At 35.6% G+C, this 26,901-nt stretch overlaps 1 protein-coding gene across 2 annotated transcripts in view; it reads left to right on the forward strand.

The window, feature by feature from the left end:
- LOC149934903 (uncharacterized protein ZK1073.1) overlaps positions 1-21,173 on the forward strand; it is a 34,582-nt gene extending 13,409 nt beyond the window's left edge. The window contains exons 1-12 of one of the 2 annotated variants that reach the window (XM_090152836.1): positions 8,509-8,689; positions 12,574-12,688; positions 12,747-12,864; positions 13,726-13,788; positions 13,855-13,915; positions 14,825-14,911; positions 14,978-15,055; positions 16,913-17,022; positions 18,251-18,289; positions 18,349-18,484; positions 18,553-18,604; positions 20,453-21,173. In XM_090152836.1, the coding sequence (XP_090008962.1) occupies positions 8,624-8,689; positions 12,574-12,688; positions 12,747-12,864; positions 13,726-13,788; positions 13,855-13,915; positions 14,825-14,911; positions 14,978-15,055; positions 16,913-17,022; positions 18,251-18,289; positions 18,349-18,484; positions 18,553-18,604; positions 20,453-20,610 (1,083 nt within the window). In that variant the 5' untranslated portion in view covers positions 8,509-8,623 and the 3' untranslated portion in view covers positions 20,611-21,173. Of the gene's footprint in view, positions 1-8,508; positions 8,690-12,573; positions 12,689-12,746; positions 12,865-13,725; positions 13,789-13,854; positions 13,916-14,824; positions 14,912-14,977; positions 15,057-16,910; positions 17,023-18,250; positions 18,290-18,348; positions 18,485-18,552; positions 18,605-20,452 lie in introns of those variants that run through there. The other variant, XM_090152837.1, reaches the window with a different exon arrangement.
- The last annotated feature ends 5,728 nt before the right edge of the window (positions 21,174-26,901 follow it).

The following is a 26,901-nucleotide window of genomic DNA, read 5'->3' on the forward strand; positions in this document are numbered from 1 at the left end:
GTAGCTACAATTCGACGTCACAGCTCAAAGATTTATGACGAAACCTAAGTTATAAATTATTTTAATTTACAATCGATAAATAAATCTAAAATAAATTATTATTCTTTACAATCGATAAATAAATCTAAAATAAATTATTATTCTTTACAATCGATAAATAAATCTAAAATAAATTATTATTCTTTACAATCGATAAATAAATCTAAAATAAATTATTTTAATTTACAATCGATAAATAAATCTTGATTAAATTATTTTAATTTACAATCGATAAATAAATCTTGATTAAATTATTTTAACTTACAATTGATAAATAAATCTAAAATAAATTATTTTAATTTTCAATCGATAAATAAATCTGAACTAAATTATTTTAACTTACAATTGATAAATAAATCTAAAATAAATTATTTTAATTTACAATCGATAAATAAATCTTAATTAAATTATTTTAACTTACGATCGATAAATAAATCTAAATTAAATTATTTTGACTTACAATTGATCAATAAATCTAAATTGAATTATTTTAAATTTAAAATGGACCAATAAAACTAAATTAAATTATTTTAAATTTAAAATGGACCAATAAAACTAAATTAAATAATTTTAACTTACAATCGATAAATAAATCTAAATTATTTTTTTTAATTTATAATCGATAAATAAATCTAAATTAAAATATTTTAACTTACAATCGATAAATAAATCAAAATGAAATTATTTTAATTTACAATCGAAATTTTGTACTTCATTGCGTCATTTATAGTAAAAGAATTATAAATTTTCTAGAGATAAAACAATACGTAAATTATAAATTATTTTAACTTACAATAGTAATTTTTTACTTAATTTTCTCAATTAAAATAAATATAGTATCTATAATTTTCTAGAGATTACATAATAAATAAAAAGAAATTTATTAGGTTTAAGTTTGATTGCTATTATAATTACGTTTGAGTAAATGTTACGTCATTTAAGGGGCGGGGAATCTTTCCATTTCTTAAAGGCATAGGTTTTCTTCTGCCTGACACCCTTTAAATTTACTTTTCTTCCAAACAAAAAACCCTGGTGGTAGGCCAACAGCGGAACAAGTTGGCCTACTACCAGGGTATTTGTTTAGACGGAAAGTAAATTTAAAGGGTGACAGGCAGAAGAAAACCTAGGCCTTTAAAAACGGTTATTTAGCGTGACGTAATTTGTGAACATCCCCCACGTAAACAAGCTGATCTTTGCATTTTCGTAATCCATCGAGAATTTCGCGTGAGGCGATGCGTAATAAAAGCGAAAGCGTGAACTTTTATACTCTTCGGTATAAGATAAAAGGAACTGTTGCCTCGGGAGTGCAACGATAGATGGCCCCCCTCTCTCTCTCTCGCTCTCTCTTTCGGCTAAACTTGTAGGGCCTCGTTTAAGTTTGACATAAATATCTGGGTTGGCGGATCGTTGAACTTTGGCGTTCCCGAGTTTTCTTTGTCACTCTGTTTACCGTTACATTATCTTTCAATCGGATAAACGTGGATAACGTTTATCCCTCATTAAATCTTCTACGAAAGAATTATCCGTATCAATAGAGTAGCCGCGATTATTACATTCAATAACCGCGATGGGGTAGGCTGGGGTAGCGACCTATCAGCCTTGAAAATATTGCCCTATTCAAAAAAATTATTGTCAAAGGCTTTTGAAATAGTTAAAGAGCGATTGAGAACATTACAATATTAGTACAATCTACAAAAATAATAAAAATCTTGAAATAAACTGAAAAATCTCGAAATATGGACGAAAATCAGTTCATATATTCTCAAAATCGAAAAAGCACCCTTTAGAATCACAAAATAAATTTAAAATTTACCAAACCATATCGAGATTTAAAATCCTTACATTTTTTTAAATTCTTATTATTATTTTCCTTTAATAACGAACTTATTTAATAAATGCGCTGGCTGAAAAAAATAATAATTAAAAATAAATCCTACTTCAAAAACTCAAAATCCATTTCAGATTAAGGTTCAAAATCCTTACAGTTTTTAAATATTTTTTTCCCTTATTATTACAGTATTTTAATATTTTTTCCCTTTTTTATTACAGTATTTTAATATTTTTCCCCTTTTTATTACAGTATTTTAATATTTTTCCCTTATTATTACAGTATTTAATATTTTTACCCTTATTATTACAGTATTTTAATATTTTTCCCCTAATTATTACAGTATTTTAATATTTTTCCCTTATTATTACAGTATTTAATATTTTTACCCTTATTATTACAGTATTTTAATATTTTCCCCCTTATTATTACAGTATTTTAATATTTTTTCCCCTTATTATTACAGTATTTTAATATTTTTTCCCCTTATTATTACAGAATTTTAATATTTTCCCCCCTTATTATTACAGTATTTAAATATTTTTTCCCTTAATTTTTACAGTATTTTAATATTTTTTCCAGTATTATTACAGTATTTTCATATTCCCCCCTTATTATTACAGTATTTTAATTAACCTTTTCATTTTACATAGAGCCACCTATTGGCCAACGTAAGAAGTTATCAAATTGTTGTATTTTCGTTTGCCAAGCAGGCGATGAATCACAAAGCGTCTGCTTATCAGATTAATATCCATCAAATATAGAACTTCAAACGTTGGCTCTATGTAAAATGAGAAGGCTAATTACGAACTTAAAAAAATAAGTAATACAAACAATTTTTGCAAACATACATAGCTGCGCAAAGTTAATAGCTATTTAAATACATTCCATTCCGTGTAAGAGTAAAAAATTATCTCCAGCATTGGGTACACGGGTACCAGGCAAGGTCTAACTAACGCTCCGAGTCGCAAACACGCTAGACATAAATTGGAATGACTAAAGCTAACAGTTATTTCTACGGTTTTTTAAAGGCACACATAATATTCCTAGAGCATCGATATAACTGAAAAAAAAATAAAAATTTGGCGAGCATCCTAGTCTGAGAACGTCTCTGACTGTCTCTCATTTTGGATTTCAAAGGCGCTCTTTGGTTAGTTGCGATTGGGAGAAATTAAGAATTCGATCCACGCCGCCATCAGTCTCTCTTTTCATCCCCCGAATAGATAATTCTCTTTAGACGTGTATACTATAAGTACAAACTGGTTCTCAGTGAATTTAAAACACTCGTCAAAAAGAACTTTTTAAACCGCAGTTTCGCAAGATTTTTAAGACTAGCTGAATTTTTTTTCTGAACTTTATATCAAAAACCGTGTTTAAAAAACTTCCAGTAGTGTAACGTAGATAGATGTGAAGCTTAACGCTTAAAAACCCAAGCCGAACCTTTTTCGTCTGTAGCAAAGGAAAACAAGTTGGCAAGCCAAAATATACCTATCCTCGGAAGAGTTTTTAATTTTCAGGGATGCGTAACTGTATCCGTGGTTCTGCGGTAGAACGCTCACCTGTCGTTCAAGAGGGCTCGGGTTCAAATCCCGACCGATTAAAAAATTATACTACACCCAATGACAAAAAGAGGGTGCTTTTGGAAAAACCTTTTCCCTGATTCTAAGAAACTGCGTACGCAGGCCTGACAGACAGACCCACAGACAGACAGACTGACACGGTGGTTGTATAACCCCTCCTCGGAGAGGTAAAAAACGGTAGTCAATATTTTGTCCAATGTATCTAGCTGTCCGTAATGTTTTGGCTGGTCTAGATATTTTTCCCAAAGTAGGGGGTATTTCCACCCCCTCGGGCCAAGAACCAGTTGGGTTTTCATTACTGGTTGTGGTACGGCTGAGCAGACGTAAGTCCGTCGACCAAAATCCCCGAGAAATTACTGACCATCTTGCTAAGCCCCCACCCCGGCACCGTCGACCGATTCTTTGATGACCGCGTGTCACGGAAATGTTTTCGTAGGGGTCAGCGACGAGCGTAGAATAATGTATCTAGTCTCCCTCTACCGGTGACCCTGTTGAATATAATCACTATATAGTTAATGACTCGTCCATTGCGTGATTTTATCAATAATGATCTTTGGCGGCTTCATCTGTAGTACCTCGATGGCTCGATAGATGTCGCGGATGAGAACACTATTGGCGCCTCGTTTCCAGAACCTACCTACGGTGACTATAAAATTGTGGCATACTTGCCAAGGGAAATGCGTTTTTTTTTGACACTTTAAGATTTTATTTTATTTCGTAAATACTAATAAAAATCTTTTAGATTTAAAAAAGTTCAAGTTTGGATGTTATTCGTCATATTTTGAACCGGTATATAAATCAAAATTAAATAAAAATTACAATTCAAGTCAAAATTTTAAAATAAAAAATATTTTGTAGGTTAAAAATACGTTGTGAAAAAATATTTTGTTAAACAATATTTTAAAGATACATTTGTTAAAAATATTAATACATACAAGCAATACATGGTTGCTTACGCCACTCACGGATATTCGTGACATATTTCCAAGTATTTTTTATGTCACAAAAGGATTTCCCAAGTCACAAAAATATTTATTACATCACCAAATATTTATTATGCCATAATAGAATTTATCGTGTCATAAAAGTATTTCTTGTGTCATAAAAGTATTTCTTGTGTCATAAAAGTATTTCTTGTGTCATAAAAGTATTTCTTGTGTCATAAAAGTATTTCTTGTGTCATAAAAGTATTTCTTGTGTCATAAAAGTATTTCTTGTGTCATAAAAGTATTTCTTGTGTCATAAAAGTATTTCTTGTGTCATAAAAGTATTTCTTGTGTCATAAAAGTATTTCTTGTGTCATAAAAGTATTTCTTGTGTCATAAAAGTATTTCTTGTGTCATAAAAGTATTTCTTGTGTCTTAAAAGTATTTCTTGTGTCTTAAAAGTATTTCTTGTCACAAAAGTATTTCGTACGTCACAAATAATGTTTTTATTTCGCAAAATGTTTTTTTCACAAATTACTCTTTTGTTTTCTTAAAAATATTAATTTAGTTTTTAAACATATTCGTTAATTTCAACCATATAATTATATTAAAATGTTTTTTCCCCCTGTAAATTTGACCTAGATGGTGTGTCGTGGGTATAATTAAAATAATCACGAGAATTAAATGGAGAAATCGCAGGAACCTGTCTCCGTTGATAAAATTTTAAATAGTTTGCGAGGCGTTTACGATAGAGGGCGATACTTAACACGGTATTTTTCGTTGTAATACGGGAAAGCTTCTAATTTATTTCGTTGTAGCCACCACTCGCTTCAAAGTAACTAAATACTGTGAATATGTGGGAATGATTTAGTCCCATTTCACCCAAACCCATTTCTCCCAAGTCCATTTCACCCAAAATCATTTCTCCCGAACTACGTTTCACCCCATCCCATTTGACCCAAACCCATTTCTCCCAAAATCATTTCACCCAAACTACTTTTCACCCAATTCCATTTGACCCAAACCCATTTCTCCCAAGTCCATTTCACCCAAACTACTTTTCACCCAATCCCATTTACCCCAAACCCATTTCTCCCAAGTCCATTTCACCCAAATCTAATTATCCCAAAGAGATATAAAAACGACATCATACGATTCTTCGAACTTCTAACCCATTTCATGTTAACCAAAACACCAACAGCGATAAACCTACTACTTTAACATCTTAATATATGAAACTTAAAGAACTTGTTTTTTTTTAAAGATTCAAATTTAATTTAATTTTTATCTCTTTTTTGACTTGTTTTTTTAAAGATTAAACATACAATACAAATGTATTCAAATTTAATTTAATGCCATAAATAAATAGCTTTATGAATTTTGGGTGAAGTGGGAATTGGGAGAAGTGGCTTTGGGTCAAACGGTACCACTGTTATCTTTTGGGTAATCACTATTTAAGAGAATCTCGATATCATATTAACTACTTTTTTAACGCATAAATATCACGATTGACTAAATCTACTTGAGACTTATGCAAGATTACGTATTTGTTTTTGCGGCACTTATGAAAACCATAATACTACCAAAAATTATATAATTATAAAACAAATACACACCAGGAAACTATGTAGGATTGTAGGTATACACTTGGAATGTCTAAGGGAGATTTTTACGGCCGTGATGAAGCTCTTAGAAATGGGCGTGTCTTAAAGCGGGAAAACTCACGAGAAAAACTCTCGCGCCTCGCTACCCTAATTCGACGAAAACTCTTCATTAAGCCTAGTCATGGTTATTATATTATTAGCTTACTCGATTATCTCTTTTATAACCATACAAATACCTGAAATTAGGTATCACTACACTTCTTTCGCGAAGAACGTTGTAATTACTTCAAAATATTAAGTACGATAACAAATTGAGGTTTTTAAATCCATTGTTTTATAAGCCTTTTTTGCGCGGGAAGATCGCCTATTTGTTACCATGACGACGCATTATTTTCGCGTCAAACCTCCAGCCAATGAATTTGAAATGTCGCGTTACGTCTTACACTTGACGTAGTTAAGCCCCGCCTTTTTCTCGACGCACTTTCGTATCACCGTCCCAATGGAACCTTAGACATTCCAAATGTAAACCTCTATAGTTTCCTGAACACACTTAGATTGTTAGTACCAAAGAATGTTTTTATATCTTGCTACTTACGCCTGGCCTAGTTTTATATAGTTCTGGTATTAGTAATTCTGCCCTCTTCTCAAAGTGTCGTATGTAAATGCACCGAAGTAACTTACGACGATTCTGCCATGGGTGTTTACCGTTTGGAGGTGGATCCTGATGTCTGAGATGATGAAGACTCTCCGTCTAGCCGCAAAAAGTGGGGCTAAAATAAGAATTTCCAGGCCGCTTTCCGTGTTGTCTAGGGTGGAGTATCTTTCGCCAGCGAGAATTATGGTACGAGACCCGGATAACTTTAAAAAAGGTGATTAGGTGGTGGCATAAAACCGCACCCAAAAAGTTACCGTCTTCTGTCGAATTTCGGTAAAGGTAGATTATTCCATTGGAAAACCTAGTGTTGTTAATTTTCCGGAAAAAGAAAATGCGGAAAAATTTCCGAAACATTTTCCGAATAGCGGAAAATCGGAAAAATAAGAAATTGAAACATAAATGAATTTTTAAGGGTTTTTAACCTTTTCAACTTTTTATCGATATAAAATGTCTAATAACAGTAAACATACTACAAAACATTAATAGTGTTACATTGTTAATTAGTTTAAAGCTAGTTTAGAGGTTTAGTTTTACTTTTAGATTCGAAAAAATGAGGCGAAAATGCCGCTTTATTTAAATTTGCAAACAATATTAGACTAATCATGGAATGAATTTCTTTAATTTTTTTCGGAAAACTACGGAAACTTTTCCGGAAAAAAAGTACTCGGTCATTTTCCGGAAAGTTTTCTGACTTACAACTCTAGGAAATCCTTTTTTTTTTTCAATATACACTTCTTTCTATTTTCTGCAGTCTCAACCGATTCTTAGAAGATTTTATCAGCGATTTTAAAACAAATCATTGATTTAAATCACTTTTTATATTTCATTGTATTTGTATGTAAATGAACGAACGTAGGATCTCTATCAATGTCAATTCAAAACTAATTTATTGAAGATTAAAATTAATTTTAGTTTACGTTACCACTGCACTAAAATTTATATTGAATTTGTCAAGTAAAACAGACATAAGACCTGAAAAAATTAAAAATTAAATTAAAATCAATTAATTAATTTTTTCGATTTGACCTATTTTTGACCTACTAGCGCCTGTAGAAATATTAGACCCGCATTACACCAATGATCAGGGAGAAACCGACATTTAGGGTGACTACTTATTTGTCTACGTAGTCTGAATATTGTTGAGGCTCAAATTTTAAATATAAAAAGTCAAAGGCACCTCACAAAAGCGTAATCTATGGGATTTGACCTCTGAAGTTCCTGACATTTCGAATATCCAGACGTTATTATACGGTTAATAAGTAGTAGAGTTTCTTGAAGATGATTTCCATAATTGTTATAAACTTATACAACTAGTAATAATCGCAGTGTGTCAGTGGCACCTAACTATCGTGTAAAATGGCTCAGTTGGTGATAATTCCGTGAGAACGATATAATTAGATATTGATAACCTTAAGTGATCAAAAAAAAATCGAATGGAAAATTTCTAATCAACGTTTTAGGCGTCATGTTAGCGCCGATGTATACTCGTTATCAAACTGCACTCAATTTTCTGAATATCTAAGGAACCCGCACGTACGTTTGCAATGCCCGTGGGAAAGCGGGGACACTCGCGTTACGGATTTTCAGTAACGGCGGAAGCATGGCGAGGGACGAGAAATACTAATGTAACGTACTTTAAGATTAGCGCGTATCTGGAAATGAACTCCGTGAAATGGAGGCCTGTTGATTCCAGACTGCTTCGTACAGTAGCCCTTCCAGTTAATCTTATCCCTGTAACTGCATTGCCAACTCGAGTTTGAGGATCGCCTGTTGTTTTGAATTTCTATGCTATTTTGTCTCTGGGTTCTCCTCCGTTATCACTGGCACAGATAAGGCTCCGATTTATAAATATATTCCGTATCGAAACTGAAAAGAAACTATTTTGGTGGACGCTTTCGACTGAGGGAATATCGCTTATTTTTATCCGGGAATTTCGCATTCTCCCTTTTTTTAAAAGCGTGTTAAAAGACGTACGAGCATTTGAAATACAAATGGATTCCTTCGAGCTTAAGAATGGTAAAGTGAACGGAACCACAAATGGAGCTCTACACGAACAGGTAAAGCATTCTCTTGAAAAGCTATTTTAGGACTATCCTGACGTCATTTACCTTTACGAAATACTGTTTGAATTTTAATAACATCTTTGTTGAGACTTTCGTATTGTTTAAATTTAAATAAATAAATATTTTCCGGGAAATAAATAAATAAAATTAAGAACAGGAAATTATATTCGTACTTTTATGGAAATGGTAGATCAATTTTGATCCTCAAAATGGACAGATCCCAATTCGAAAATTACAATCCAAAATGTTTCATATTTGATCCCATTACAATGTATGAAATTCTACTTTATTACCATTTGATTAGCATAATTTGATCCAAATAAAATTGGATTCAAACCGGATATGCCTTGATCAAAGCTGGATCCAAATGATGACATAAGATCAAGGTATTTTCGTAAATATCTAAGGACGCGAGTGCACCTGAGGAAACGGGCGAAAGTAAGATAGAGTGTATTTTCAAATTCATTGGCTGACCGCCATCACTAATGGAAGACACTCATTCGGAAAATAGCTTTAAGAAACTCCAATTCGATCTCACACTAACGTTCTTGGTGAATTTATAATGTTCTTCACAAAAATAAAGTATTTAATTAGTTAAAAAAAGTAAATTAAGTATTAGAGAGGTTAAATCAGTCCTTACACCTTTTTAAAGTGTATATTATGAATTTTTATTTGATAATAGCCTTAATATGGAATCGGTGCAAAATTTAACGTAACCACGAAAATCTAGGCTATAAACCACGCCCGTTTGTATACGATAATCATTAGTATCAAAACACTATTCCTAAAAAAGTTCCAAGTGTATACGTATATAAATTCCCGTTAAACATTATCTATCAAAGAGATAACTCTAAAATGGAAAACAACCATAAAACGTCTTATCTGCTATTTGTAAGCGAGATTATTTTTCACGTCGATTTTTAAAACGCATCGTTTCAAAAACGAAACTTTCTAGTCCGTTCCATTCATACTTAGTGTTTTTCCATTATTATTGTTTATTTTTCGTGGTAAGCCACAGAGTGGAATATAGGAGCAAGGGGGGGACCGAAAGCCTTCTGGGGTTTACTTTCAAATCGGATTTCCGGTCCCATCCGCTGGAGAGAGAGATAGGGAGGGAGAAGTTTGACCTTTTGGAAAATCGGGAGAGGCTGAGCCTGACCCCGCTAAAATGGATCAATACGCGACTATGTATTATAGCGCTTGCACGTCCACGGTGACGTCACCGAATGACGCTAAAGATTTTGGGTCAATTTTGGCCCGAGATGTTACGAGCGTTCGACACTTCCGGAGTTTTAGAGCAACAATCTTTTTCTCTTTCTGTCGACGAATCTCTCAAAAAAACAAAAGAGTTTTGACAGTTTCATTTTTTTTGAGAGAACTAATTTAATTGAAGTGGAGCGAGCGGAGCGAGCGTTGACTGACACTCCAATTTAAGGGAAGTACGTGTTCATCAAAGCCATACTAAATATCAACCGATTTGAATAAAATTTTTAACATAAAAAGAAGATTTTTGACATATCGGTCTATGTTAAACGCACCCTCGCAAGCTCAAAATTTGTGTTAGCGTCGAGTTCGGGACTACTTATTTTCTTTCAATTTTTGTCCATTAGATAGTAGCGACAATGAGAGTAGCGGAGGTTTCTCTAACTACGCTGTACAGCCAAAGTTAGCGGAGAGAGGATTTTCAGCCCCCTAGCCCTGGAGTGACTGATTTCTAACTCTTTGGGGCATATAGTTCATTCCTTCCCACATATACTTTTACTCTAAGGTTCGACTTTTACAATAAAGATTGAAGTGAGATTGGAATAGCTCGTAGCACGCGTCGCGATAGACTCCATCGCCATCTCTTTTTAATCAAACCTTTAAAAGCTACCTAAGTGAGAAAATTCAGCTGGCGAGAGTGCGTTTAAGTTGATATTTAAGATATTTGAAATATTAGTCTATCGTAGTTTTGAAATTTGAGATTTTCGATATATTAGTCTATGGAATTTTTAGATTTGAAATATTTTAAATAAAAGTCTGTGATAATTTGAGATTGTAGATACTTGAAATATTAGTGTGTAAGGTTTTGAGATTGGCGATATTTGAAATATTAGTGTGTAAGGTTTGGAGATTGGTGATATTTGAAATATTACACTGGGAATTTGATATTTGAGCTATTTGAAATATAAGTCTATGGAAATTTGAAATTGGAGATATTTGAATAATTAGTACACGAGAGATTGAGATTGGAGATATTTGAAAAATTAGTCTGGAAATTTGATATTGAGCAAATTTGAAATAGTAGCTCATGATAATTTGAGATTTGAGATATTTTCAAATAATAATTGCGTAAATCAGGCGCCTCAGTACAGTCATTACTATGAACAAAAATGAATTAGCCCGCACGTCGCTCCTAATTGCTTCAGCTATTATCGGGAGCTGAAATGGAATTTTAATCATTGATTTGTTGCGCACACTAATTTGATAATGTACGTGTCCGATTAAAATATTAAACTTCAATCGAATAGGCTGAAACGTTTGGTATAATCACTGACAGGGACATTTCGACTCAGCTATCAAGCCTTGTACACGCGCAGAAACACTTAACTATACATGAAAAGTGAATCAAGGATGAAACTTGCCAATACCTCATTATACGATGTGGATTAATTAGTTCAAGGAAGAATTACAGACCAAATGAAGTTCTAATTTTGATCTGTGACCTAGGATAATTGAGATCCATCAATTCGTTTTTTGGTGTATATAAAAACCACTATAGAAACCGACGTGAGAAGCTCACTTAGCTACTGAATTTTCATCTGCTAAGCAATCAATTTTGCTTAATTGATTTGCCAATTTAAAACACAAAGCGTCTACTTAGCAAACGGAATTCCAACAGCTAAATGAGTTTCTCGCGATGGTCGCTAGATGGCTCATTATCAACCGAAAATGATAATTTATGTTAACGAAATCTTTAAGTTTAAAATTATAATGTTAAAGGGAATATAACCTCAAGTATTTGGTGTGGAACACCAATGTTTGTAGCTCTGGCCTATTGCCTTAAAAATGTTTGGCACCACTGTACAGGGAAATTTGAAAACCTTAAGGGGTCTGCCATAAAGATTTGTTTGCAGGTTATATTCCCTTTAAGTACATAGAAATAGTTGATTTAAGCTACCTACAGTGTGTTTCAAAAGGTTATACAAAACGTTTAAGGAGTTGTAGGGGGTGAGTTGAGAAAGTATGACTGTTTTTGGCCCATTTTCCTACGATGAGTTAAAAGAGCGCCAGAGGGCTTCAAAGTATGGCCTACTAGCCCCTGGAAGTAGGCTGCAACAAGCAGAAGGGAAATGCGATTTCAGGGGTACGATGAATTGCGTGGGAATTGAGATAAATAACAAAAGTAGGAAAATGTGTATTTTGTACAAGTTACAATAAATGTTCCTTCAACTCTTACACAAAGATGACACCGTCGAAGGAGGGAATCGCGTACATGTTGAAATACTCCCGGTGTGTTCAGAATCTGTTAACTTTGTTCTTCTGTGTTTAATTATTCTCATTATACATCTCTTATTTACTCATTGGTTTTTTGTTATTTATCTCAATTCCCACGCATTCGCAAACTCATCGTACCCCTGAAATCGCATTTCTCTGCTGCTTGGTTTTGCGCTTGTTGCAGCCTCCTTCCAGGGGCTAGTAGGCCACACTTTGAGGCTCTTTGGCGCTCTTTTAACTCATCGTAGGAAAATGGGGAAAAGACAGGCATACTTCTCAACTCACCGGTTACAACTTCTTCAAACTTTTGCATCACCAGTATATCTCTTTAGCTTGCATAAGGATCTACAATTCGTTAAGAATAATTAATTAAATATAGTTTTCTGTTCTTTATTTCGTAGAAGTTCGAAATAGTGACGCCAAGATGCGGCAAGATGACGGTTCACGTTCAAGGCGACTTGGAAAACGTCGAAAAGAAAGCAATCTTTTTAACTGTTCACGACATAGGATCAAATCGTAAGATCTTCGTTTCGTTTTCGGAATGATTCGTGTCTGACTCCGTGTCGTATTTTAGATTCTTCATTCCGAGACTTTGTGGAACACCCGTGCTTGTCCGAAATTAAACCTCGATCCGTGTTCATACACATTGACGTACCTGGTCAGGAAGACAATGCCGCTGACTTCCCAAACGAGTAAGTATGACCGCAGACGTCGTGGTTTGTTGTAAGACACCGATAACTGTCACGTTTGCTAGAGATGTTTGACATCAAAGACAAACTACTAGAAGAGATACTGGTTATCGTAGCGTATCGCATTGTATGTTTCTTTGATCGTGTTGAAGTCGGCTTCGCTCTAGCTAGTGGCGTCAAAATCCCACCCCATTTTCTTCAACGCAGTCTATTATCGCGTCTATAGGATGGGTGTTTAAAGCCAGGTTCACACTTACCCCTAAAATCACTTCGTTTTAGATAACTAGTTTTCAAAACCAGCGTAAGAAATCGCTTCGTGTTGGTTCGGGAAGCAACTCGTCCAAGTTGGTTCAATTAGAATCGCTTTCAAAACGACAAGGCGGGGAAGTAAAATTGCTCGTATTTTTCAAAATAATGGGAATAAAATTCTAAATAATGTCAAATAATATTACTGTATGTATAGTAAACATGATTAACTAATAGTTTTGGGATACATTTTAGTAATTTCAAAATTCAGGTCATAATTTGAAATGACGTTAAGCCTTAGCTATATAAGCGAACCGGGGTGAAGCGATTTCACACGTGTTAACCAAGAATTATCGTTAGCGCTCAAAACTGGCATGCAAACGGACCTAAACTAGGGTTTAAGCTCTAGTGTGATAGTGGCGCTAGTGACGTCAAATGGAATTAAATATTGATCTCGAGAGCGTAAATTGTTTGTGTGGCGAAAGATGGCGATGGTAAAAATTCGACATTGCCATGTAGCGTAATAACCTGATTACAATTCCTTGCTTGGGGTAGTTTGTCGATGCTTCCATTCCCTCAAAGAAAATCTTGACCGATGATCGTTATTGTCCTTTTCAGCTACCAATTTCCGACGATTCAGATGCTGGGAGAAGATTTGGTTACGGTCCTCGATCATTTAAAGTAAGCGATTCATATCCCACACAATTGCGACAAAGATGGTATTTAAGACGACTTCGTTTTTTTCAGAGTTAATCTAGTGGTTGGATTTGGCGAAGGTGCTGGAGCTAATATTCTTGTTCGATTTGCGGTGGGCATCTCAGTTTTTACTATCATAAGTAACGTAACAAAATAATTATGACACTTCCTGTAACCTGTCCGGGCGTGTGGACGCTGGCGTAGGGCATTTGATGATGGACCTCCGGTGGGGTGGTTTCAATCTTACCGGTACACCGGACTATAAATCTGATGCATGACACTTCCTGTTCTCCCAACGATAATTCGTTTAATGAATGTCCGTTTCACCAATGACAACATAAACGCGTTGTCTGACCAACTATCACTAACCGAAATCGTTCAGTGTCATACTTACAATTATTACGTTAACTATGTCATTACCAAAAGTTACCCAAAAGTGTGTCAACTCTACCTTTGCGCCCGTTAAAATATTTTACTGAGAGCTAGTCTCACAACAGACTACATAACCTACTAGTTGGAATAGTACTAGCAACTGTATATTTAGCCTATGGTCTGGCGCGATTTTATCTCTTCAATCAGGAATCCATAACGCTACTTGGAATGAGTATCTCCCCATATCCCTGTGGTATTTTGAGGCGGAACATTGTGGGAGGGGCTAAAAACGCTTATACCGCCTTAAATGACGTCAAATTCAGTGACAAACAAAGGCTTATAAGCTCCGCCTACTATGTTCCGCCACAACGGCGGGGAATCGAAGCCTTTATTCATTCCAAGTAGCGTTATGGATTCCTGCTTCAATTTATTCTCCCGTAGACATACGTTCTAAAACGCCTCACTCGGCGGCGCTGAAGTGGAGGAAATTTAAAATTTTGATGACGTATTTTCAACCCCCTCTCCCACTCCCTCTTTTTACTTCGCGACAAGCTCCCATTAAACATTATACCGTACTGACACACTTTTGGGTCTTATGTCGCTTTTGCCATTACTTATATGGACCTAATTTATTTTTATCTTCGAATAGATGGCGCACCAATCTAGAGTCCTCGGACTCGTCCTCATTCACTGCGTGGCAACGGGAGTTGGTATGATGGAATACTTTAAAGATAAGGTGCGTTCGAAAGATACCTACTTTCTCCTTAACCTCGACCTTAACCAGTTTAACTTGGCTACGCAGATAATGAATTGGAAACTTCAGAACGTCGGGATGAGTCCATCCGCCGAACAGTATTTGGTTCTTCACAAATTCGGAGCCGTAAGACTTTTTCCTTTGTTCCTTCTTTGAAAATAACGATAATTTCGAAAGGGTAGCCCTAATGCTTTGGAAACTGCCAAATCCTAAGTCTTGGCATTCGACCATTTTTGAAACTTACTGCCAAGGTTTGGGTTTCGATACTTAACTCGGTTTGTTGGTTATAAATATTGTCTGTTTAATATTTTATTTCTGCTCGGACACCAAAAAATTGGTGTCTTTGCCACTCGTCTATAAATCATCTACTTGAAAACGATTGTATTGGCTATGTCTCTTCCGGTCTATTGGTTGGTCGTACTGTACATTGTTCTTATGGTGATGGCTCGTGAATGTTTCTCAATTGTCTCTATCGTTTTACTGTTGGATACTATAAATCGCTTGTTAATGGGTTGCAAATACAGGAGGTAACTATTTGTATTCGCATGCGCAGTTCTTTTCCTATTTCAAAACCTTTGCCAATTACCTATTTTCTAAATATTCTGCTGCCATCTTGTATCGGATTATAGGCGCGGGAATTTAAAAAACTCTATAATGGTATTATCGTGGTGATGCTACTTTTTAAAGTAGAATAACCACGGTATTATCTTCCAAAATTAATTTAATGTCGTTTGCAATTTGAACTAAAACAGAACATGAAAATTATTTTAAACTAATAGGGTGGCGGAAATTGTTTGTTTGTTTTGCGAAACCGCATTTGTCATGACCATTTTTTGCGTAATTAAGGTTCTAATATCGGTTAAACCCCTTTCAGGGTTGCCAAATAAATTTTCAGATTCAAATTCCCTGACTATTCCCTGTTTTCCCTGACCATTTTAAGAGATTTTCCCTGACTTATTAAGGTGAAAATTTTTCTTTTATATTTCACTTTTATCAGAAGTTAATAAATTTAGATGGACTTATATTTCAGTAAAAAGGTTATTGCAATGTTGAAAAAATTAGCCAAACATTCAAGGAAATAAATGATAATCGTGGAATTTGTTATACACTCTTAAACATATTGGGTTGTTTTTTTACCCATTGTTGGGTCAGTATTTAACCAAACAAAATATTGGGTGGTTTTCGTTTTCACCCAAAATGGGTTATTTTAATAACGATATTTTGGGTTAAATTTATAAGATAACCAAAATATGGTTAATATATGACTCAATTTTGGGTTATAAATTAACAATTAATTTGGTTTATAAATTTGGTCACACTGGAAAGAATATCGTAGGGCCTTGGTAATTTGCAATAAATTTAAACAAAGGAGCTCATTACGTTCTTCCGCTGAAATATCAACACAACATAAAAAAATAAATTTTAAATATTGGAAAAATTTAAATTATAAATAGTAAATAAAATTAAAAATATTCTATACCTTTTAGAATCAAAAATTAAGAATCCTTTCAAGCCCTCATGGAAACGATGCGAGAATGGCGCAAATTTTTTAATTTCCAGTCTTCCAAAGACTACAAGTTCGATGGACACATTATCGTCTTTGGCGTGTGGGAACTTTAAATTTGATAGTATGACCCAATTTTGGGTTGCTATTATATTATCTTATTATAACTATATTTGGGTTATTTTTGACTCAAAAAGTAGTTAAAAATGAAATAACCAAAATCATTTAACCCAAAGTTTTTAAGAGTGTAGATCTAGATTTAAATTACCTTCAAAAAGTGCCAAGATAAAATTGAATTCCCTGACTTTTCCAAGAATTTTTACCAATTCTTAAAATTCCCTGACATTTCCCTGACTTTTTAGGCTCATTTTTATTTTATCTGACTTTTCCCTGTTTTCCCTGACGTGTGGCAACCCTGCCTTTAGGCATACTAAACATTGTTATTGATTACGTATTAACTTTAATTATTAAAAAACCAGCAATTGGAACAAGCTGAAAACAAAGAGAAACTCATACAAGATTATACCGAGAAACTGAAGAGTCGCATCAACCCTAGAAATCTAAGACGCTACGTTGAAGCTTATATGAAGTACGTACAGATTATACACTTTACAGACGAGGCTTATAAAACCGGGTTTAGCAAATTTTTTGTACGGCAACATATATGGAAAGTTCATCTAATTTATTCCGACCACCCGTAATTAGCTTTACAAGTCACTAGTTGACATAAGCCCGTGTGGTTCCTTCGGGATTAGCTTAGCTGATTATTATTATTATTTTAATAAACCCGGTTTTACAGGGCTAGTCTGGAAAATGTATCAGTTTTGCCATAATGTTTTGAGGTTAACAGATAATATGTGGGGTTGCATTTTGTTTGCCACTTTATTCCCGGGGAAAAACCACGCCCCTCTGTCTTTCCCCCTCAGTAAAGGAGGTGAAGACAACTGGGGACGTAGGAATTTTACGTGTTATCAAAAACATGTTAAAAATCAACTTATTTGAATGAAATTTTTAACATAACAAGGAAACAATATTTTGTGAAATATCTAATGTTAAGTTAATAGGAAACACGACTATGGACAGCATTGTAAAGGATGATAAAATACGCGAATTAGTAGAATAGTCCATAATGAAAAAATATAAAAAAAGCTAAACCCTAAACAAATTTAAAAAAATGTAATAACTTACAAATAGCTTTAAAAGTAGCTCGATGACTTAAGTGGTGCCTTGGATATTAGCCTAGCTGATTATTATTATTATTATTAGTTCGTACCAACAGCTCTTCGAGTAAACATAAAGACACGAATCTCGGACCAAATAGATCTTCGAGTAAAAAACTAAATAAAATTGCCAGAAATTCCCACGATATACCGGTTTCATCCTATTTAAGAAAATTTAAAATTTAGATATTTGAAATATTAGTGTATGGGAATTTGAAATTTGATAGTTTGCGAATGTACATTCTCTGTTACCTCGATTACATTCTTGGTTACTCGGAAGTAAATGAACCGAAGTTATCGAAATAGCGCTCAGAATCGGAGGGCGTTTTCCTTAGGAAAATATTGAGAAAATCGAGTCAAATAAAAGCGAATTTTAATTGTACTTGGTAATTGTGTGTTTAGCTTTTTCTATGTATAAAAAATGGTTTCAGAAAAACAAAAATGTTTTATTATCCGGCCTAGGAGCGCGCCAAATTTCAAATTCGAGGTCAAAATGTAGCTTTATAAGGAAAACGCCTCCAACATGGCAATCTGATAACTGCGGTTCATTTACTTCTGGTTACTGTAATAAATCCTAATAGTAACATTTTATCGCAGCCGTAAAGATCTGACCTCAGCATTGGAGACAACCTTACGGTAAGCGTATCAGGTACCTATATTATTTCGCAATTTATTAATTTTATTTTTTATGACAGAGGTTTGGATTTCTTACTGGTAGTTGGTGGTAAGGGAGCTCACCTGCAGAGCGTACAGGCGATGTACGCCAAAATGGACAAACAAAAAACTTCCCTTCTCAAAGTGGACAATGTTGGGGATTTGCTAAATGAAGCTGTAAGTCACCCTTCATCTTTTTAATCTTCGTAATTGGCATCTTCTAACAATTATTTTACTTCAATCAGCCCGAGAAATTGGCCCAAAGTCTGCTCTTATTTGTCAAAGGATTAGGATTCCGTAAGTATTAGATATTATTGTTTGGGGGGGACTTAGACGAACAAATAGAAGACTCAACACTCGATGATCGCGAGGAATTGCAACGCGTACTTTGGTGTTAGAAGTTTGAACTATAACTACTCTTACGTCACGTTATCAGCTCTGAGTTTTTGAAAATTTATCACTATGAATTTATTCATTTACATCCGTGAATATTGAACGTACTACGATATGGCTGTCGTAGGGGCGGCACTAACCCCGTGGTGGTTATCACCGAATTTGGTGAAACTCGGGGGCTTGGTAGAAAATGGAAAAATTGCAATGGGCTTTAGTTTTCCCATGGCAACCGAAAATGTTTTTGATCTCTCAAAACAAAAAATCTCCATTTAAAAAATCGTGGGATTTTCTCGGTTTCACAGGGTACTTACTTAAAAAATTTGAAAAAATTAAATTTTCAAAACTTACCCAAAAAGATGAATTTGACCTATTTTGGGTAAAATTGATTAAGTATTTTTGGTAAAATTTATCAATTTTGGTTACATTTTAACAAAATTTGGGTAACCGAGAAAATCTCCTGCTTTTTTAAATGGAGAGATCAAAAACATTTTCGGTTGCCATATGAAAACTAAAGCCCATTGCAACTTTTCCCTTTGCGAATTTTCATACTTCTATAAGGTCTACGTAACCCCCGAGTTTCAACAAAATCGGTGATAACCACCACGGGTAGTCTCCTTGTAAGTTTATCGAATTTTTAACGATTTGCCAATAGCCAATGATTAATTGTCATTATAAGCGCTCATTAGCCAATTGGAGAGCCGCTTTTCCGTGACGTAATTATGAGGCGGAGCTTAAATGCCAGCCTCTGCGACAGACTGATGCCGTGAAAGGTATATTCATTTTATCACGTAGATTTGTTTGAGTAGACAAGTTACCGAAAGCCACCACCATAGCGCTTGCATCGGCCCTTGTTTTAAGCTAAAATTGCTACCTATTGAGTGTACCGTCCCTTATTTGTTTGGTCTAAGGGGATGAGGGAGGGGTGAGTATTTCCCAGTAGTTTTAGTTATCGATTTACTAAAACGAAATATATTGATGTTTATTTTATCTTGCACATCTAAGTAGGTAAGTGTTTTGCGGGGTTTCATCGAAAAACTCCCTTTTTACGCTATTTGGCTATTGTTCGATTGCATTTACATTTAGCATTTTCGTTTTAATTTAACTGTGCTCAATTAAAAAGATGGCTGCGAAATCTTATGTTGCCTTTTTTGCCTAACAATCGGCGGTGGTCTTTTGAGTCAGATGACGCTTAATAAATCGGGTTTAAACTTCTTTTAATGAATCAAAGATTATTTTTTACAAATCATTTAGTTAATTGACCTAACTTGAATAATAATTCATATTAATAAAAAAATAATTTTTTACTCATTATTAATTAATTAATTATTAACTTATTAATTAATTATTAACTTATTAATTAATTATTAACTTATTAATTAATTATTAAATTATTAATTAATTATTAACTTAATAATTAATTATTAACTTATTAATTATTAAATTATTAAACGTATTTAATTAATAATTAATTAATTATTTTTAATATAATATAATTTCATTTATTTTATTAATAATTAAGTAGCTTTTAATTTCTAGTTTATTTCAATTTTAATTAATTAATAATTAAATATTTATTAATAGTTTTAAAGACAAACAGCTTTTGGCAAGCATCTTTTTATATAAAAATTTGTTGACTTTGGTTATGGCTATAAAAACAATTTATTGCAAATTTTGTATACTTCTGAATGATATTTTTGTACGTTTCAAGATATATTGGTTGTTCGGCAAATTTTTGAAATTGTAATTTTCCAGTGACGTCTGTGACGCTGCCTGGAGTGGAGCGACAACGCACCTTCTCGGGTGGAGACCCCAAAATGTTAGGGGCAGTTGGCCGAAGGCGGACGCTGTCAATGGAGGAGTACGACCAACCTCGACCTCGGCGACTATCCCTAACTGCCAACCAAAAATAAAGAACCATTAGCTGACAGAGTTCAATTACAAACGTTATGACACCGTAAGAGTATATATATCTATGCCTCGAACGACCTGGAGGTGTTTTCTTCTATAGAGAGAAAAGAGAACTGTTTTTATTATTCATACACAATGACACGGACTTCCTTGTACAATAAGAGAAGAACGGTCAGATTTTTCGGACGTGTTTTGGATGTAAATTTATAAATGTTTTTGATTTCATTTTTTTTAACAACCCGATACCAAATGCTTTGATATGCCAGAAAAAAATCCCCCAATTGTAAAACAAACGACAAGTATACAGAAATTAATTATATTAAATATACATGATATTCTACGCAGAAATCTCCACCTATGAGAATAATATTGTATGACAAATTTTTTACCAAAAACAGTTTACCAAGAATTTAAAAAGACAATAACTTTAATATACAGCTATATCTTTATTTTCTGATTAAAAATACAGTAAAAAAAATAAAAAAACGCGATTATTAACCAAGATAAAAATTCGAAGAAGAAATGTTTTTTTTATTATGACAATGAATTTTTAAAATTAGGGGGGGGAAATAAATTTGTAAAGACTTTTAAACAATGAGGAAAAAACGCAGATTTTTAAAGAGCCCTACTTTTTGAGATTCCTTTTTATTAAACTAAATGGGCGATGATTTTAAATATTTTAATCCCTAATAACGCGACGATACAATCTTGAAAATTTTACGCTAAAGAAAAAACCCCACAAACCCATCAACATCAGAGAACAGAATCTTTTGGATTTATTTATTTAAAATTTGATATGACAATGTGGGATTCATGACACGATAAATTAGAAATCGCGAAAACTCGGAAAACATTTTGTGTAAAATAGTTTATAGTTAAATTTGTAATAGAGCGAATTTGAAATTCGATAAAGGAAATGGTAGGTTCAGAAATTGTCATACGAAATTAGATAAACCAATGCAATTTCTGACGGTATCAAACTATATTTAGGATAAAAACAGAAGGATTTGTCCCCCAGTTAACTCGTGGTTTACCATTCCCTAATTATTTATAAGTATGTATCGGTTGGTTAAGTAGAAAACAATACTGATGCAAAGAAACCGTTGATTGCTATTACCGTTGTTGTAAATTTACGAAATGAACAATTAAACAAAAAAAACATTGGTATAAAAATATATAAAACTGACTGTTCATTTTATTTTCGGTCTTTATATTTTTTATAGAATTTTTATTTATGAGAAAAGGGTCCGAAAATTTATCGCTTTATCGTAACCCAGTTTGGTTTATTGATGACGCGCAAAACCCACTTCGTCATGGATTTATGGTCAAATAGGGAATTTTTTTATGAAAGCCTTTTCACGCCAGCACGCTGTCCTTGCACGTTTGCAAGCGTCTGACTAAAGTACACAAGTTAACTTGTCATGTTTCTCTGCAAGATATTTATTTTTAAACTTTAATTTTATGTCTTATCTGTGTCTATATTCTGTCTGCCTGTGAGTTCTTCTTTGAGGTGTTTAGTCTTTAAAGGAAAAGTTTTTCCTATTGTCCAAACCAAGGCCGATTCAACCACTGTTCTAAGGAGGTTACCCAATCAAATCCTGCCCACTCACGCAATGGCTGTATGGAAGATATCCACCTCCAGTGCTATCATGGTGAAATCGTCTACTACCCTCACTGTAAAGCCAAACTTCACGCTCATGGATGAATTTTATATCCTGCCACTAGCTCTTCGTGCGAAAGCAGAGTAGCTGCACTGAAAAGTCAAATATCATCTCTTTATCTGGCAAGGCTACGCCAAAATCATTTGTAGATGTTGTTCAACGAGTCTTCCTTCTAAAGCTAATACTGCAAAACCTTATCTGCCTAAAAGTTGTCGACTCAAGAATAATTCCTTCTGTTAGTCCAAAAAGCCCGAAACCCGAGGGTACTTTCGGGATTAGAGCCGAAATATCTTTGATATACCAGCACAAATAAAATCCTTAAATATTAGGACATCTAGCGACTTGATAGATGTCACAACTTCACTGGTAGCGATGGTAGCAATTATATAGTCTCTCGGGGGATTCGCGGTATCCTGGTTCCTGGTTCAGCAGCGAGTGTTAGCCTAACAATTGATAAAGTTCGCGGTTAAAAACATTCGTCGCTGAACGTTTGATTCCAGCCAACGAAATTGTTCCCAGCCTGTCAGAATGGCAATGATAGACCACTTGCATATTTTCGACAATAAAACGGAATCATGAGGCCAGCTAGTACACGGAAAGGCTGAACGCGTATTTCACAGGCAAATATGCAAAAAGGGGAGGGGGGGGAAGAATAACAATAGTAGCGGGGATTGGTGTATATAGCAACGAGGCCTTCACACCAGGCGCACAGGGAGAAAAGTCCGCGAACAAACGTTATTGAGAAAGAACAGACGCACTGAAAAATAAATACAAAAAGAACAATAATCACAATCATCGCGGAAAAGCTTTACGAAGAAGTTTACAAGTGTCCAAAATCACATCTTGCCAACCCGCGTGAACGGCGGTGAGAACACCCACCACGGAGTCCGGGAGACCCCGCGCCTGGAGCGAAAGGTAGAGATTCCGGCGAGGGGTCGCGAAGGAGGCACACGCGAACAGGACGTGTTCGGCGTCCTCACGTACCACAAGTCCCGAACTCGACGCTAACACTAATTTTGAGCTTGCGAGAGTGCGTTTAACCGGTTTTCTGCCAAAATTAATAATTATGGCAAGCTATCGTAACTCAGACTGAATCATCGTACGAGGTTAAAATTATCGTACGTTCTAATAATTAGTTTGGAGTTATCGACACTAGTTACGCACTTCCAAGATGACACACTCATTGGAGGACGATCCAAAACGAAAAATTTAGAGGTTTTAGCCCTTCTACAAAGATTTAGGGACTTTGGCCTAAAATGAAACTAGAGAAATGCAAGTTTCTAAAACGGAAGTGGAGTTCCTTGGGTTTAGGTTGAATAAACAAGGCATTCACACTCTGGAAACAAGGATTTAAGCCATTAATTTTATGGACGCACGAGAACCTGATAACATTGAAATAATAAGGTCCTTGCTCGGCCTGCTAAACTATTGTTCACGCTTTCTTCCAAACAATTATAAAAGCGAGGAAAACGCTAAAAACGTGAAACCTTGCACGCGACGCCTAACCCCCGATGAAAAAAAGAACTATTATCAGCTGGACAAAGAGGGTTAAGCCCTAATATACGGGGTTCAAAGTCTACTACTATGGAAAGAGATTTACGCTATACACAGACCATCAACCATGGTTACGCTCCTGGGTGCAAATAAACCTATCCCACCAATGGCCGCAGCCAGAATCCAGCGATGGTCCCTTATCCTAGCGGCGTACTCAAATTTCGCTACCTTAGAGCAAGAGTCAAGCAATTCTGAAAACCCCTATTTGAGAAAAACTAGTTTTAAGTTCGATATCTAGCATAATAACAATGATAATCTAATAATGAAAATTGATAAAGATAGAGTGAAAATATATATTGAAAATTTTGTACTGAGCCAACTTAATTTAAAAACACCCTAGGATTCTTATTTTGAATTTCTTTCAATAGTCACGTATCTCGACTTACTTGACTTTTGCTCTCAGGTAGCACATAAACTTTCACAAGGGGGGGGGGGGTTGGAAAATGGAAATTCCGATGCGCTGAGTAGGTCACCGCTTCCGTGTACATATCTTCCACGCCAACTGGATGAAGCCACACAAGCTGATCCAATCCTCCTGGAGCTGAAAAAGTATATAAGTAAATTTATCCGGACTTATTGGTATATCATCGTAGACGGGATGAGATATCCTATTTCAATGGCATCCTGCTCATGGTTAATCGTCTTATACTCCCAGAGACTAAAAACCAACTCCTACAAGGACTACACAGCTCGAACCAAAGCATGGTTAAAGTAAAAGCAGCGGCTAGCATTCGTTAAAATATATCTAGCGAATATACTTTATACTAAAATCAGCCCCACACCACCCAGCCTCAAATAGCGTTGCCCAACGCTGTGTTAGGACAGTGAAGGATAACGTCAAGAAAATATCAGACATCAGTTTAGAAGCCGTTATTTTACACACTGTACTCAACGTGCACAAAACCGTATCGCTGAAAGAGCGTATCTCACAAATACTGATAAATCACAGGCGCACACATACTACCGGGTGTAGCGATTTAATTAGCGTTTTAAAAACCTAAACCTTTTTCGTTACGCCTTGGTTAATCCATGACTGACGCAAAGTCGGACGGTGACACGTACAAAGTCCGTGGAGGATGTTGTCCTCGGAACCGTCACGCGCTATTTCTCAACGGGCTGAGGGGTACCCATCTCTCTCACCTACATCTCCTCTTCGAGCAACTACGAGCGTCACCACTTCACCTGTCAAGAGTTCTTTCTATAAATTTTTTACGCTTATCCAACTTGTTAAAAGTAGAAGTATAACATGTTGCTCTTACGACTTAAGACTGATCTTTGGTAGAGTTATTTTAGCACGCGCGATTTGCGCGAGCTTTAGGAAATAGGAAGCTCCTCGTGATTCGAGCACGCGCTCGTAGTGTTGGAAAAGGTAAATATAGTGACGTAAGAGCGACATTAAAACAAGAAGGCCATGTTACTTTATAGAAAGAACTATTCGTCGCCGTTAAAACAAAACCACGTAACTTGAGATACGTGGTTTTGTAAAAATTGACATATTTAGATTATACACCCCAATTTACGTATATAACATTAAAAACATTAATAGGTTGCAATTGGATTTATTTTTTTAAATCGAGAAAACAAAAGCACGCATCTTGCTTATTTTCAGCTCCTATATCACTTCATGACGCAAAACCACGTATCTCTAAAAATTCCCCTTTAGCAAAATATTTTTAAATTAAAATCCTCATAAATTCAATATTGAAACGAAATTATTTAACTATAAAATTAACTCACATGTAAAAACCTAAGAGCAAAAACACGAGAACCACCAATGGTCTAGAGAGTGAGGACTAAAAACGCGAACAAGTAAAGAGACCAATAAGTAGGGGAGAAAACTAAGCTTTAATGGGGAAAAATATGCGGTACTTCGGCCGATAGGCCTTCAAGGCGAAAAACTTTAATACCTAACACGCGATTTCACAAGTCCCTGCAAAATTAAAAAATCCATTTTTCTCAAAAAGGCCACCGAAAAGATACGTGTTTTTGTTTTAACGGCGACGTATTATATCGCCGCCGTTCACTTAACGGGCACTCCTCCCACCTCCTCGTCTCTCTCATCAGCTGGTCACGTCGCCGTTCCATCAACGAGAGTCACCACCACTTCCGCAACCAACTCTTCTACCGGTAGCGCTACCGTTCTCACAACAGGCACTACCACCTCCACTTTATACGCTAACATCGCTTCTCCAACCGCTATGGCCTCGAACGCAAAACCGAAGGTACGACATTTTCAAGCGAATAACTCTCACCTAAAATACTGGATGTCACGAGCCAAAACATTCTAAGCTCCACATCCAAATACTTCGCTAAACGAGTATTTACTAGCGATCTCCCAAGTTGTTCCGTCTGACCAAATTACGGTTCGGTGCAAGTATATTTCCAAAACGCCAGCTGGGCCCAGCAACTAATTGCCACTGGACTTGATTTCCGCAATGAACATATCGATATTCTTCCGGTGATATTTGCTCCCAAACGCACTATTGTCTCTAACATTCCAACATACTTCCTTGATTCGGACCTTCACGCTCTAATGTCTGCGAAGTGTAAGGCCGAATTGAAAAACTACCGGCATCAGTTGACCAGTCAGTTTTTGACTCGGTTAACAGTTTCCGTAGCGTGGTACACATTCGATTCGCAACGGCAAATGACTTTGATAGCCTACCTTCCTGGCCCACGAGGGGTCGGAGTGTGCAATAACTGGTGGCTTTACCGGGGAGTCGGGGTCCGGCTCTTGTAACCCAGCACGGGCGGTGGCGCTCTGGGAGATGTTAGCTCCGTCCAAATGGTCCTATCTCCACCTCCGACTTCGGTCCGGTGTGGGCTGGTAACTGGGCTTCGGCCCAGGCTAACGGAGAGGGGCTGGGCAAACTGGCCGTCTCGGCGGATAGAGTTGCCTGCTGTGGGGCTGCGGGCCTCCGTATGAGGGAACGGTGGACCCATCTCCCGGCCTTTTGGGGTTCCACCGGGATATCCGGTGCCAGCTGTGCCGGGTTATGTGGGCTGCCGTGTGCCCGCCGTTCCCCTTTAGGCGCTCCTTCTAAAAGGGCTTGGCTCTCTACCTTTCTAGGTAGTGTG

The sequence above is a fragment of the Leiobunum rupestre genome, chromosome 7 (genome assembly GCF_980474605.1).
Source record: "Leiobunum rupestre chromosome 7, qqLeiRupe1.1.hap1, whole genome shotgun sequence".
In the NCBI taxonomy this organism is placed as follows: Eukaryota; Metazoa; Arthropoda; class Arachnida; order Opiliones; family Sclerosomatidae; genus Leiobunum; species Leiobunum rupestre.